The sequence below is a fragment of the Macrobrachium rosenbergii genome, chromosome 3, assembly GCF_040412425.1.
Source record: "Macrobrachium rosenbergii isolate ZJJX-2024 chromosome 3, ASM4041242v1, whole genome shotgun sequence".
Taxonomy (NCBI): Eukaryota; Metazoa; Arthropoda; class Malacostraca; order Decapoda; family Palaemonidae; genus Macrobrachium; species Macrobrachium rosenbergii.
Window position 1 is genome coordinate 71361671 of NC_089743.1, and position 15101 is coordinate 71376771.

General features: G+C 38.5%; 1 protein-coding gene across 2 annotated transcripts in view; it reads left to right on the forward strand.

Moving 5' to 3' along the window:
• The window catches only part of FANCI (Fanconi anemia complementation group I), a 157822-nt gene that overhangs the window by 65690 nt on the left and 77031 nt on the right, over positions 1 to 15101 (forward strand). For both annotated transcript variants that reach the window (XM_067082174.1, XM_067082181.1), the window contains exon 6: positions 12979 to 13181. In XM_067082174.1, coding sequence (XP_066938275.1) covers positions 12979 to 13181 — 203 coding nt within the window. The remainder of the gene's footprint in view (positions 1 to 12978; positions 13182 to 15101) is intronic.

Here is a 15101-nt window from a genome sequence, read left to right on the forward strand (position 1 = left end):
TCATCATAATACGAGCTTTTACGCATTTAGTACTTATCTTTATCGGCGTGAAAACAGTAGTAATTTGTATTCTTTCATGCCCAGTAGTTTTGATTAAAATACATTCTCCCCAGTTTTATTAACGGTCGAGTTTCATCCATGTTGCCTTGCGCACGATAATTTATAGTCATTAGCAGCTTGAACATTGTTTCTCAGCTTTCAGCTACAACTTACAGCTTTAAGTTACTGTAGCAGTATATTTCCCTGCTGATCTTTTCTCAAAAGCGAATAAGGGTATAGTGTAAAAAATATATCAGTCCTATTGTACAGTACTTAAGATCATTTGTAACATAACTACGGTAATTGTGCATTATCATACGATGGTTGAAATACAAGCAAAACAGTTGTTATCCAATATGATTATTAGCAAAACAACAGTTTCCCGTTCAGTTGTTTATGGCTGTACATTTACACAAGAGTATAACGTTACTAACAATACTTTTATCATTTTCTTTGCTTTTTAACTAGCAGATGGAATAAAGAGATGGAGGAAAAGAAGTTATTCTATTGTAAGTTGGTCTCTCTTGCTGCCTGATTGTACTTGTTGCTCGCGCTCATGGCGAATTCTAAAAATATTTCCTAAACATTTTAGCAATGTATTAATTGCTAATTCCATCGTAATCGAACTCAAAATATCCTAAGTCAAATTATTGTAACTCGAGCACTACCTGTATTTGATAATTGTCCTTTCTTTATTAACCAACTTGTACTGATTTATTGGATATTTTAATTCTAAGATGAGGTGCTTAGCTACTGGATTTCGTGTATTGTAACCTAATAAATGGCTAATCCTGCAAAATGGCTAATCCGGCACCCTCCAGGTCCCAATGATGCCGGATTAGTGATGGTCAACCTGTACCTTCTTTTACTTCTTTCGAATGAATTCCATATTCTTTGGAAGCTTGAATTTTAAGTTGATGGCCCCTGTGGGCTTGTTCCATATGAATAGGGTTCATCTTCTGAATAGTAATAATAATAATAATAATAATAATAATAATAATAATAATAATAATAATAACAATAATAATAATAATAATAATAATAATAATAACATAATAATAATAATAAATAATAATAATAATAATAATAATAATAATAATAATAATAATAATAATAATAATAATAATAATAATAATAGCAGCAGCAGCAGCAGCCTCCTGTTGGCTGGATAAAGTTTTTCTCAAGTCCTTTCTTGGCACTGTTGCAGCCAAGCAGACCACCGAGGCAGGGACGTAATGTCGCTGGGTGGTGCATGACGTTGCGTGACGCCACAGTGGCTAGAATTTTCATTGGCTGCTAGGTTGCCCATCTCATTAGGTATTCGATGCACAGCGTTACGGCAGCTCCAATTTTCACTGGCTGCTGGGTTGCTCATATCATCATGTATTCTTGGGCCAGGGATGTCGTTTGGTCTGGTATTATTGACATGTCCTGGTATATTTCTTCTTAAGCTGGTGGGAAGGAAAAGCACTTCCCACGTTGTGTTCAGTGAGGGCTTTGCTTGTTGAATAAGGAGCTTCTCTAGCACTGGATTGGCGGTACAATGAGAATGAGAGATTGCAGCCCCACCCCCAGGAAAAAATCAAACTGTTTTACAAGGCAAAAATGCACTCATGATGTGAAGACGAAGCCGTAATGAAGAAAATTATAATGGAGAATGTGACCCCTACTGAACCCGACATAGAACTTGAACTCATCATCTACTACCAACATTGATGTACCAGGGACCTAATCATGAAAAACAATCCGACCCCGCCAGCAAGAGATCTGTTAAAGCAGACAAATGTAGTCTACCAATTTTCATGCCCTGCCAGTGGATATCCCGGCTCATACATTGGAATGACTACCATGAAGCTGTTCAAGAGAATTTCATGACTTGCGCAGAAAGGAGCTATTAGGAACCACACCAGGATCACCCACCAGGAAGCCATCTCCGGCGACAGTATCATAAAAATCACCAAGAAAGCCCTTGACCAGTGACGTCTACGACTGCTAGAGGCTTCAATAAGAGAAGCCGTCACTGAACACAATGCAGGAAATGCTTTTCCTCCCCACCAGCTTAAGAAGAAATATACCAGGACACGTCAGTAATATCGGACCGAACAACACCCCGCCCGGAAGAATACCTTGATGATACACAACCCGCAAAGCCAATGAAAATTTGAGCCGCCGTGACTTTTGCGCAACTAATATCTAATGAGACGGGCAACCTAGCAGCCAACAGTAATTTGAGCCACCATGGCGCCACACAACGCCATGCACCACCCAGTGATGTTATACTCTGCTTCAACAGTCGGGTTAGGCTGCAACGGGCGCTGAGAAGGGACTTGAGAAAACTTTCCAGCCAACAGGAGGCTGCTATGCACTCACTAATTAATGATAATTGAAGGAGAAAACTCTCATATTATTAATAATAATAATAATAATAATACTAATAATAATATACAATAATAATATAAAACTCAGTTAACAGTGGGGTCTGCCTCAGCCTAGTGCCATTAACTGAAAATAGCTGATAGTACCGCCAATAAACCACTTAACGGTGCCGTTAACCGGATACCACTTACTGACGCCGATAAACCACTTATTGATGCCGATAAACCTTTAACACGACGCCGACAAACTGCTTTACTGACGCCGATAAACAACTTACCGGCAAACAAAATCCAGTTAATGACATCGCAGCTGGTGCCGTGAACACCAAACTCTGTTAACCAATGCCGCTGGTAAGCGGGGCCCGCTGTACACAATAATAATAATAATATTAGGTTTTATTGAATATTATTGTTGCTTAGCTGTATTTATTTTTGTAGAAGACTTTTCTATTTTCCTTTATGGACTTCTTTGTGAGCGTAAAACAGTCACATATTTGTCATTTCATGGGGGAAAAGTCAAAATCTGGATTCTGCTTTATATATTCTATACAGTTAGTTATATACAATTGTTGCCGACAGCGTTTCGACAGACTCTTCTGTCATTCTCCAATGCCGAGCTAGTAGAGGACTGGCAGATTGCATAGGTCCTTCTGAATTTACACGGGCTTCAGCGGGGGTCATGGATGGCGATTCTGATTGGTTGCAGTCAGCGAACTTCCAAGCCAAATTTCTGCCGGCTTCGATCCTGACAGATCTTCGCAACCTGGGAATGTCATTCATTCCAGCGTTCCCATTGGCCTGCCGTTGCGTGATGTCATGCGGCTGACATCATCGTGTTGGCTGCTATTGAACTCGGATGAATGATCATTATCTACTCTTTCTGTATGTGTCGGGGATTGTCTAAGGGCGCTCGCTCATCAGCATCTCCATTTTCAGAGTTGTTGTTTTCAGGTATTACGTTGGTTGGTGGGTGTTCTGCATTATTCTTCTTAAATTTAGGTAGGGCGCGATGCCTCCTGCGTGGTATTCATTGTTGGTTTCTCTCGACGTGAGGCTCTAGCAGCGCAGACGCCGAGGGTCGGCGGCTCTCGATTATATATTTTGTATAATACTGTCGCGGGAGATGGAATTGTGCGAGTAGCACGCGCGTGGTTCATGATGCACCCTCCTGGGCGTGGCAGAGATCCTTTTTGACAGACGATCGTGGTCATTCCAATATAAGCGCTGGGCATCTCTCGACAGGACATACAAATTGGTAGACCACGCTCTTCTGCTTGAGGGCTCTTTGCTGCGGAGAGGGGTTATCTTCATCACCAGATCACGGTGCATGTTCTTATAATAAATTACAAGATTTATTCTCTTACTGTCTTCGGGTCAGTGACGTTTTTCCATGACAATTTTCTTCATGGAGTCTTCGCCCTCACTTTGGCATCAGATGCATCCGGCCTTAAAAGATCTTAGTGTCATCTCTTTGGGGCAGGCTGTGTGTTCTCACCATGTACCATTTTTCCAGGCCAGTTCAATTTCTTTGTTATTTAGTTTGTTGGTGAAACCATTGTCACCAACATTTGTGCAGCACGCTCAATTCCTTGTTAAAACCGCCAGGTGGAGCAGTGGGAGAGGGCCTCTTTAATGAAGGTCCTGACTGTCGTGTTCTTAAACTCTAGCAGGGCACTCGCCATCCCCATTCAAGCAAAGTCCCAGGTGGTGGATTTTGTGTGGGCTGATGTCTTCAAGTCCGTTCCGCCTTTGTGACCATAACGCCGGGAAGAGGCGGTGCCGTCCCAGCGCCGACTCGCAGTCAGCAGCGGCTACATTGTTGGAAGGTCTGACAGTGTAGTTCAGCACACGTGACGCATATTTCTTGCCATCCTTCTTCTATAGGCAGAAGGATAGGCGTTAAATGGGCTCTCCATTGCCGTCCTCTTTGCAAATTACACATGGCACCGTAGAAGAACGTGTCTTGAGAGAATCCAGCGCCGAAGAAATATGTGCGATATATCACTGACGCCAGTTCAAGCAAGCAGACAACTGAAGGAGTAAGCTGGCCCTTCGTCTGACCCTCCAACAATGTAGTGTGCTGGAACTACTGTCGAGTTCAGCACAGATCGACCGCCCTCTTCCTCGGATTTATGGTCACAAAGACGGAACGGAACTTGAAGACATCAGTCTAAGGCTGTAAAATCCACCAAATTTGGGACTTTCTTGCTTGAGATGGATAGCGAGTGCCCTGCTGGTTTAAGAACACGACAGTCAGACCTTCCTAAAGGGCCCTCCCACTGCTCCACCTGCAGGACCAACAAGGAATTAACGCAGCTGCACAAATGTTGGTGAACAATGGTTTCACCAACAAACTCGTAAACAAAGAAATCTCGAACTGGCCTGGAAAATGGTACAACGGTGAGAACACACAACCTGCCCCAAGATGACATAAAAGATCTTTATAAGGCGGATGCATCCCCAGTACACGTGAGGACTTAGAACCCATAGAAGAAAATCGTCAGGGAAAACGCCACCTTGACCGGCGACAGTAAGAGAATAAATCTTGTAATTTTATTATAAGAACCGGCTTAATTGATCTGGTGATGAAGAATAACTCCTCTCCGCCAGCAAGAGAACCCCTCAAGCAGAAGAACGTGGTCTACCAATTTGTGTCCTGTCCGAGGATGCCCGGCGCTTATATTGGAATGACCACGATCGCCTGTCAAAAGGATCTCCTGCCACGCCCAGGAGGGTGCCATCATGAACCACGCCTGCTCACAATAATTCCATCTCCCCGCGACAGTATTATACAAAATATAAGTATAATCGGAGAGCCGCCGACTCGGCGTCTCGCCTGCTAGAGGCGCTCCTCATTGCCGAAAACCAACAATGAATACGACAGGAGCATCGCTCCTACCCACGAATTTAAGAAGAATAATGCAGAACACCCACCAAATCCAACGAATACCTGAAAACGACAACCCTGAAAATGGAGATGCCCCTGATGAGTTGGGCGCCTTCGGTGACAACTCCCGACTCGACAGAAAGAGTAGATAATGACATCATTCATCCGCAGCCCACAGCAGCCAACTACTGGCGATGTCAGCCGGGCATGACATCACGCAACGGCAGGCCAATGGAACGCTGGAATGAATGACATTCCCAGGTTGCTAAGATCTGTCAGGATCGAAGCCACGCAGAAATTTGGCTTGAAGTTCGCTGACTGCAACCAATCAGAATTCGCCATCCATGACCCCCGCTGAAGCCCGTGTATAAATTCAGAAGACCTATGCAATCTGCCAGTCCTCTACTAGCTCCCGCTGGAGAAATGACACAGAAGAGTCTGTTTAAACGCTGTCATGCAACAATTGTATATAACTAACTGCTATAGAATATATAAAGAAGCAGAATCCAGATTTTGACTTTTCCCCATGAAATGACAAATATAGGCGAGCTGTTAGCACGCACCTCCACTGAAGAAGAAGTCCGCAATAAGAAAATAGAAAAGTCTTCTACAAAATAAATGCAGCTGAAGCATAATAATATTCAATAGAACCTGTTTAAAAGAGGGTCTGCTGCCAAATTATAATAATAATAATAATAATAATAATAATAATAATAATAATAATAATAATAATAATAATAATAATAACCTAAGCTCAGTACTGACAAGTGTTTCCAAATTGTAAAGAAATTAAAAAGAGGGCATTGTGGTTATTAAAATTCCATATATTTTTGGCATATAAAAATAAATGTGGCCTTTACACCATCTGCAACAAATCATAAGCCACTGGAGCTTAGGCTATTATAAATGAATTGTTTGAAACCTTGGTAATTATGTAGTTCACTGTATTTAGTGATTAACACAATTGTATTTACAGTCATACCCCGAACTTATGCGAGGTTAGGTTCCAGAACCCCCCCCCCCGTGCTAGGTGAATTTCCGTGTATGTTTGGTACTGTCGCTAAAAATGCTAATAAATGCTTATTTCTAGAGTTTAATTGCTAAATATGACCCTAATCATGTTCCCAAAGTATTAAACTAATTTTTAAATGAAATTAAAGTTACTGTAATTTCATTTAAAAGTTAGCTTAATATATTACCCTTGAAAAAGAAATGACATAAAAATATAGGAGCTTGTGAAGATTACTGTACTGTTTCTCTCTCTCTCCCCATTCCACCGATATATTTTTAGAAGTCTTCTCAACCTCGTTTTTAAAAACTTCTTTATTCTGTCTCTTTCTCTTTGTTCTGAAATGCTCTGTCTCTGTGTTTTAGAACAGCCCATTTACAGTTCATAGATGTTACAGGTAAAATTAGATAAATTTAGAATTATCTACTGTACAGGTAAAGATGTACAGAGAAACAGTAACACGTAGGTTACACTGTGAGGGAGGTGCGAAATAATGAGCAGGAAGACAAGTACTGCAGGTTTATTGATGAAGCCAGCTGCTTATAAAGTGGGAGACTGCTGGTACAAAGATTTACAGGTGACCTGAGGTCAAACTAATTTCTTACAAAAACAGGACAGGTTCATACAGAAAACATAGTGATCAATAATGTCTGACATATAACAAATAACTTGTTACTTGTACATAAAGCATGATTGTTTAGAAAGACAACATATACACAATTTACAATTATGGTGATAAATATATATTCTGATCGACCTTAGGTCGATGTGAAGGCACGGCAGAAAATGGGATGTTCTCTACAGAGAACGCGTTGAGCGGGGACTTTACAACACTCAGTCGCCATTTGGGTCCTTTAATGGCTTCCGGGAACCACTCTGGGGGTCACCACTCTGAGAGAGGTGTGAAGTAATGAGCAGGAAGACAAGTACTGTTGGTTTATTGATGAAGCGAGCTGCTTATAAAGCAGGATGCGGATGCCTGCGTAATTCGCAGAGACTGCTGGTACAAAGATTTACAGGTGACCTGAGGTCAAACTAATTTCTTACAAAAACAGGACAGGTTCATACAGAAAACATAGTGATCAATAATGTCTGACGCATAATATAAATAACTCTTACTTGTACATAAAGCATGATTGTTTAGAAAGACAACATATACACAATTTACAATTATGGTGATAAATATATATTCTGATCGACCTTAGGTCGATGTGAAGGCACCGCAGAAAACGGGATGTTGTCTACAGAGAACGTGTTGACCTGGGACTTTATAACACTAACTATGAACGAGAGAGAGATGAGAGTTGTCCTTACTTAAGAGAATGAAATTTTTTATGAATTATATTACGGACACAGAGAAAGAGAGATAGAATCCTTTGATCCACTAATGAGCAACACTCCCCCTTCTTGTCATGTTAAATTGACATATCTGACAGCTTTGCCTTCAGTTTTTCTTCGAGTTACAAAAGATGAGGGAAAGATATTTGTTTAAGTTATGTATTACATATAAATTTTGTAATTACAGTTATAATATTATTATTATTATTTTAATCTTATTAATCTTTGACAATTATTACTTATTATATTAGGTAAAAAATTTATCATACAAAACAAATAAACATATACATGTACCATAAAAATTCTCTCATCTCAGTAAAAGGAGGGAGAGAGAGAAATAATTATTTTTATTATTGTTAATTAATTTACATATAAAAGCTTGAAAACTTATAAATTACATAAATTAAACATAAACACTTTTGCAGAGTTTCTTAGTATTTGCAGATGTTCGTGTGTCTGTTGAAAACTTGTGTATGACAATTAGTTAGGTTCCAATGAAAAGTTCATGTGTGTGTGAGTTTGCGCAGCTCGAATTGTGCAAGTTCTGGGTATTACTGTATTACATTCCATTAAAGGATAGTAGCTTTTTAATGTACTGTATGTACATGAATATGAGTCACTTGTAGAAAGAAATTGACACATGCAGGGTTCTTTAAGGCGGGAAAATCAACCTGTGAATAACGTAAGATGAGAGAGAGAGAGAGAACTTCAGTTGCCATCCCCTTAGCAAAGTTTACATTTCACATTTGACTCAGTTGACTTCTACAGCTTTTAACCCTGTACAGAGAGAGAGAGAGAGAGAGAGAGACTTACAGATACTAGGTAGATTTCAAAAGGTTACAATGAATGAACAGCCAACAATATCTAAATGATTCCTAATCATTTCACTGTGCCTTGAGCTTGGATGGATATGCATTACTTATTTCTCCCAAGTGCTTTCTAATTTAATGGTTAATACTGAGCGAAAAATGAACAAAAACTAAAATGCAATACTAGTCTTTTTGTGTTGTTTGACAGGCAATATTTAAGTAATTTTGCATTTCTGTAAGCAGTCATATTAATGTCTGTGTTTTATACCCCCCCTCTCTCTCTCTCTTCTCTCTCTCTCTTGGTTTTTCATAATTTTATGCAGGAAAATTATGGCAAAAATACCAAGAAATAAACCTGAGAGTTGCTGGAAAGGGGAAAAAATCATGTGTGTGCAGTATAAGTACTAGAGGAGGAGTGTCTTAGTGAGGTATGGAATGCCTCTCTCTCTCTCTCTCTCTCTCTCTCTCTCTCATGTGATAGCTTAATATTTACAGTAATGAAATGGAAAGGCTACAGCATTTTTCCTCACACTGTTCTGATGTTTTTGCTTGTGAAGTGATATGATTACAGTGAACCCCCTGTATTCGTGCTCTCATGATTCGTGGACTCATGCATTCGCGGGTTTCTCTGTGGAACATATCTAGCCCAGCCATTATTCATGAAAAATTCTGTACATTCGTGGTATTTTTCACTGAGAAATATTCACTGAATTACTGTATTTTTTCATATAATTTTCATGAATAAATGCACTTTTTGTGATAAAACTATTAAAATATAGGTATATGCATTTTTACAGGGTTTTTCTGTGTTTAAACTATCAAAATGGGCAGTTCTAAGTGTTTTTAGGGGGGTTTTAAGTATTCGCGGATTTTAGCTATTTGCGGGGGGTGTGGGACGCATCCCCCGCGAATACGGGGGTTCACTGTACTGTACATATGTATCCCACTGTTAAGTGTGTAGTGCTAAATGTGCATTAGCCTGGACTGGGAGCGGTGATCTAGTAGTATAATTTTTATTGTATATAATTTTATGCATCGACAATTATGACTAAACACCAAAAAATAAAAAATGGGAGATGATGAGGAGAGAGGCATTGTGCATGATTATTTTATTACAAGTCAATATTCTTTATTAAATTGTGATTTATATAATTGTCTTTATCAGTAAACATATTGCATCATCTGTTTACCCAGGGTTTCGACCAATGATGTATGATTGCCTAAGCCGACTCATGAAGTTTTGAAGACAAGGATTCAAAAGTTGTTGTGCTTCAGACCATAGAAATGCAAGTGTGTACTGTAGGTTACCTCATTATGATGCATTTGTGTGTAAATACACATACAAACTGTACTTTGTGTGCATATACTGCATACACAGACTGAGACACTAGTGGGCATGAAACATTCAGGTGCAACTTGGCCAGGCAGTTTTTACCAATACTTAGTTACAATCTATACAGGTTTTTCAGTTTGCTGATATTTCACCGTCAGATAAAAATGTAAAAGAAATGTAAAGCAAAGTATTTTTATGAGTCACTTAATACTCAGGCGATCAAACAGCCACCTATCCAGCACTTCCTTCTCACCTGCCCCAGGAACACTTTCTGTAGCCTCCCACCCCTAAACCCCCCACTAACCCTTGCTAAGGGTGCTTTTGCCTGCAAGCAGTGTTACTAACTTTTCTTTTTGCTTGCCACTCATCCCACTCAGCCTACCACACACACACACACACACACTTGTGGCACTGTGACCCTCTGGATAGTGTTGAGTGTCGGATAAGGAGAAAATGGATAATTGTGGGACTACTGTATATTAATTACAAATAGGTTTGAGTAATTTTACTCATTCCAGTCATCAAATAGCTTCCTTTTTCTACATTTTATATTAGAATGATAAGTTTGTCACTGCTCATGAATGCTACTAATGCAGCTTCAACCTTCGCACTTGAGTGGCCAGAGTACAATTTGCAGAGTTTTGATTATGGAGAATAAATGGTGTAGGTATTTTAAATGCCCAAAATCGATAAGAAGAGCATATATATATGAAGAAAAGGCGGGAGTAGTAGGAGGAAGACCTTGTCTTGATTGAAGAACAGGCCTGAGAAGTGGACACTGGTGCTTTCAAGACCTCTCCAATTTCAAGCCTGTTGGGTGATGCTGGGGAGTTGCCTTTACAGCTCCATCACCAGTCACCCATCCTTTGCTGCTGATATAGGGTGCAGAGACTTCCCAGTTCTCTAGCCTTTCAAATTATAACAAGTGAAAGACATTTAAGGCACTGTGAGATGCTTCCTAAACGTCCACAACCTCACAGCTATAGACTTAAACCGTTACTTGGCACTACTGATCTTAGTAGAAATGAGGTGCTTCCTTATAAAATGTCAGTAACCCCACCATGGAAATTAATAGAAATTTAATTTTGTAAATATTTTTATGGTTTAAGAAAAACACACATAGGAGGTCCATTCCATATTTATGGAACACAGTGAGGTTCACTGAGATATAACTTGTTTACTCACAGATGGCTCCAAATCCAGTGCTGGCATTGGATTTGGAGTTTAGTATTAGTTTTGTACCATAGGTGCACTTCCTGTTTTAATATCTATTTTACAGCAGAGTTGCTTGGGATTTTAAATGCTGTTGAAAAAAATAGCAATTATTGATGCAACAATTTACAGTTTTGAGTTATTCTAAGAGTGTATTATAGTAATGCAATCTTTTTTAACTTTCGACTAACCGCTTTGGTTTAAAAAATTCAACAATGAGTGCACTATTATTATACAAAGGAACACAGATTAGTTTTTTGTTGGGTTCCACATGCTGGTGTGTATGGAAATGGAAGAGTTGATAGATTAATAAAGGCAGCTCTAGATTTACTTCAAGAGCCCCACTTTTTATATAACGATTTCTTCCCCAAGCTAGACAATTTATAATTAAAATTTGTGTCAGCATTGGAATAGTATAAGAAAATAAAATACTGAAATTACAGATGTTATATTTCCTTGAAAAGTATGGCAGCATGCTTTAGAAGGTGAACTGTTTGCTGCTTAAGGATTGGACATCTTCGCCTAACACAACTTTTGATGGGCAGGGAGAATCAACCTTTGTGACGATTGTCTGGTCCCCTGACTGTGAGGCACTTGCTGCTGTTGAGTGCTGAGTCTTGGGGAGGTTAGGCCCTACCTCTGAGACTCTTGGTTTGGATGGCAAGTTCTATCCTTTGCCAAGATCATTAGAGAGGATGATGGTGTAAGTGATGCCAGTGGTGCATTTTTTAGATTTATTATTGACGCTGGTCTTCTCCCAAAAATATAATATATCGGCATCAATGACCTAGTTCACATAACTCAAAATCATTCATTCATTCATTTTGGATCACCATGGATTGCGAAACAAGAATTGAAAGTTCAGTAAGTAAGTTAAGTATACCTTAGTTTAGCCAGACCACTGAGCTGATTAACAGCTCTCCTAGGGCTGGCCGGAAGAATTGGGATTTATTTTACACTGAAACCAGAATCTGGTTAGCCAGCAATGGGACTACAAGCATTGTGGAATCGAACCCATTACGACAAGAAATGAATTTTATCACCAGAAATAAATTCTCTAATTCTTATTGGCTGAATCAGAGACCGAATGCGGGGCCAGCAGAGTGCTAGCTGAGCAATTTTACCTGTCAATGAGGAACTTTTAATGAAAAAGTGTAATAGCAGTGGGTAAAGTGGAAAGATTAATAGCTAGGCTACTGCTGATGAGGTACTGGTCTTCAAAGAAGGCAAAAATAAATTACAGGCGGTCCCCGGTTTTATGGCTTGATTTTACGCCATGTCAGAAACTGGAAAATCTTTAAAACCTAAAGAAAACCTACCTTTAATGCTGGTGTATTGAAAACGATGTAAACTGCATTTTTATTGATTTTTTAAAAAAACCTCAAATTTTGATTATTCTGAGGTTTTGGAGCCATATTTCTTCGTCAGATCATGGCGTGCGTGGCGTGTCAAAACCCCGGAACATGCGTCGTGAACCAGTGAAAATAATTTCTGATGAATATGTTTGTAAGGGTAGGTCTACAAAATGATCCTTAGTTAGAGTGAATTCAGAAGATCATAATCAAGATGATGTTGCTGAAAGGTATTGCGCCAAGAGGTTGGAAAATAGCTCTCAAAGATTTGAATGGTTTTGACATTTAAGAGAATGGGAAATAAGCAGTTGGTCAGAAAACTGTAGATATGGATGTAGCAGCATGATTTTCAAGAGGATTGCCATGGTGAAAGGAGTTAGATAATATATAAGCTTTAACCTTAAAGGAATTCAGCTGAATACTGCTCAAAATAAAAGAGAGTGGTAAAAACATGTTATGTCAACCCTATTATAGGAAAATTGGACATGATGGTATGGTTGAGATGACGTAAATTTAGTATTTTGTTGAGATTCCATTAAGTTTGATAGGTACTTTAATTAAATGAACTGGTAGATAGTATTTTCATTATTCAGATAGTAATAAGCTTTTTACCTTTGTTTTCAGAGGAAAGTAAGCACAGTGATTTAACAGAAGCTCAGGGGACTGTCATTTTACATATCACCCACGAAGCTCAGTATTATCCAGCCCTTGTTCGAGATTTCCTTAAATTTATTAAATCTTCAAGCTGGTTAACAGAGAGAGTGGTAACACCCTTCAACTTGGCTCTATCTCTCTCTTTGGCTTCCATTGAGAAATATGAGGATCAGGTTTGTTGTCTTAAGTGTACTTTTATATTCTGCTGTTAATTATTTGATGCTACATTTTTGGATTGTATATATATATAACTGTGTTCCATGTTTTTTGTATGGTATCTGTGTAAAGCATAATCTACATAAATACCTTTTAATTAGATATTTGGGTCATATACTAAATTGCTTTTAGTAATTGCTGTGTTGACTTTACATACTGTATACATATAGCTTCTGTTGTGATGGTTAGCTGATAGATGGAGTTTTTTTTGTAGAAAAAGAAATTCTTGTTCTTCTCTTAGTTGATTGGTGTGTTACTTTGGGAAGCCCTTCTCTTTTTTTTATTAACTCTTCCTGAGCCCAAGAGAGCTAAGACTAAGAAATGTTTCCAATTGGGAGGGACTGGGAGAAGGGCACTTCCATTTAAAATAGGTAGGATAGTTTTTGTGTGAAACATACAAAATTTAAAATTGAGTATGGGTTTACAATTGACCATGTATATTATTTATATAGAACTGCTATTCAAGAGGAAGCCTTTTAATGTTTCATCAGCATTTTCCCATGTATGATGTAGCACATCATGTGTATGACTAATAGGTTTGTGCAGTATCCTTTGGTCGCCAGTTGGATTCCCTTTTTACCTTAAACTGAAACCTCTTTTATGTGCACTGATAGACTCAAGGGGTAGGGAACAACTGTGAAATGCAAATATAGGAATGAACCATAGTAAAAAAAATGTGAAGCTTAAAGGTACTTGAAATAAGAAATGTTACATTTATTTGAGTCTAGACAATTACCACATATTTGAAATTAGAAAGCAGTCAAGTGTATCATGAATAAATGTAACGTTGGATTGAGGAGTAGGTAGTGGGTTAGAACTTCAAGTCTGAAGAGTGTTCAACTCCATAAGTACACTGTTCGTTTTATCTTGTCTGCTTTTTACATATAGAAAATATGGCTAGTTGCTTTTTACATACAGAAAATATGGCTAGTGAAATAAAATTAGGGAAAATAAGTAATTGATGAGATTCATATTAGTATATATACAGTAAACCCCCTATATTCGTGGCCTCACGATTCGCTGACTCACCTATTTAGGATTTCTCAATTGAACATATATACGCATTGTTCACTGAAAATTCGCCCATTGGTAGTATTTTTCACTGAGAAATGTTCACTAATTACTGCATTTTCATGACTAAATGCACTTTTTGTGATAAAACTATTAAAATACTCAGGCACCCAGGTAGTGCTCAAGTTACGATAATTCGTTTTGCGATGAGGTAAGCAATTAATACCTATACAACAATATTTATAATATATTTTTAAAATTTCCTGAGCGCAGGCAGCAACGCGCAATCAGGCATTGAGCATTGGGCCAATTTCAATAGACCAACTTCTTTTCCTCCATCTCTTTATCCCATCTTCTAGTTTAAAAGTAAAGAGGATGATAAAGTGTTGTTAGACATGTTATACTCTTGCATAAATGCGTACAGCCATAAACAACTGAACGAGAAACTGTTGTTTTGCTTATAACCGAATCAAATAGCACCAGCCGTTTTGCTTGTATTTCAACCATTGTAAGGTAGTAAACAATTACAGTACTGTAGTTATAGTACAAATGACGTTAAGTAGAATAGGACTGATATATTTTTACATTATACCCTTATTCGCTATGGATAAAAGGTTGGCAAGGAAATATAGTGCTAAATTTAAGCTGCAAGTTGTAGCTGAAGCTGAGAAAACAGTGTTCAAGCTTAATTACGGCCGAGTTTCATCCATGTTGCCGATGCACGATAATTTATAGTCCTTAGCAGCTTGTACATTGTTTTTTCAGCTTCATCTATAACTTGCAGCTTAAATTTAGCACTATATTTCCTTGCCGATCTTTTATCCATACCAAATAAGGGTGTAATGTAAAAATATAGTCTTATTCTA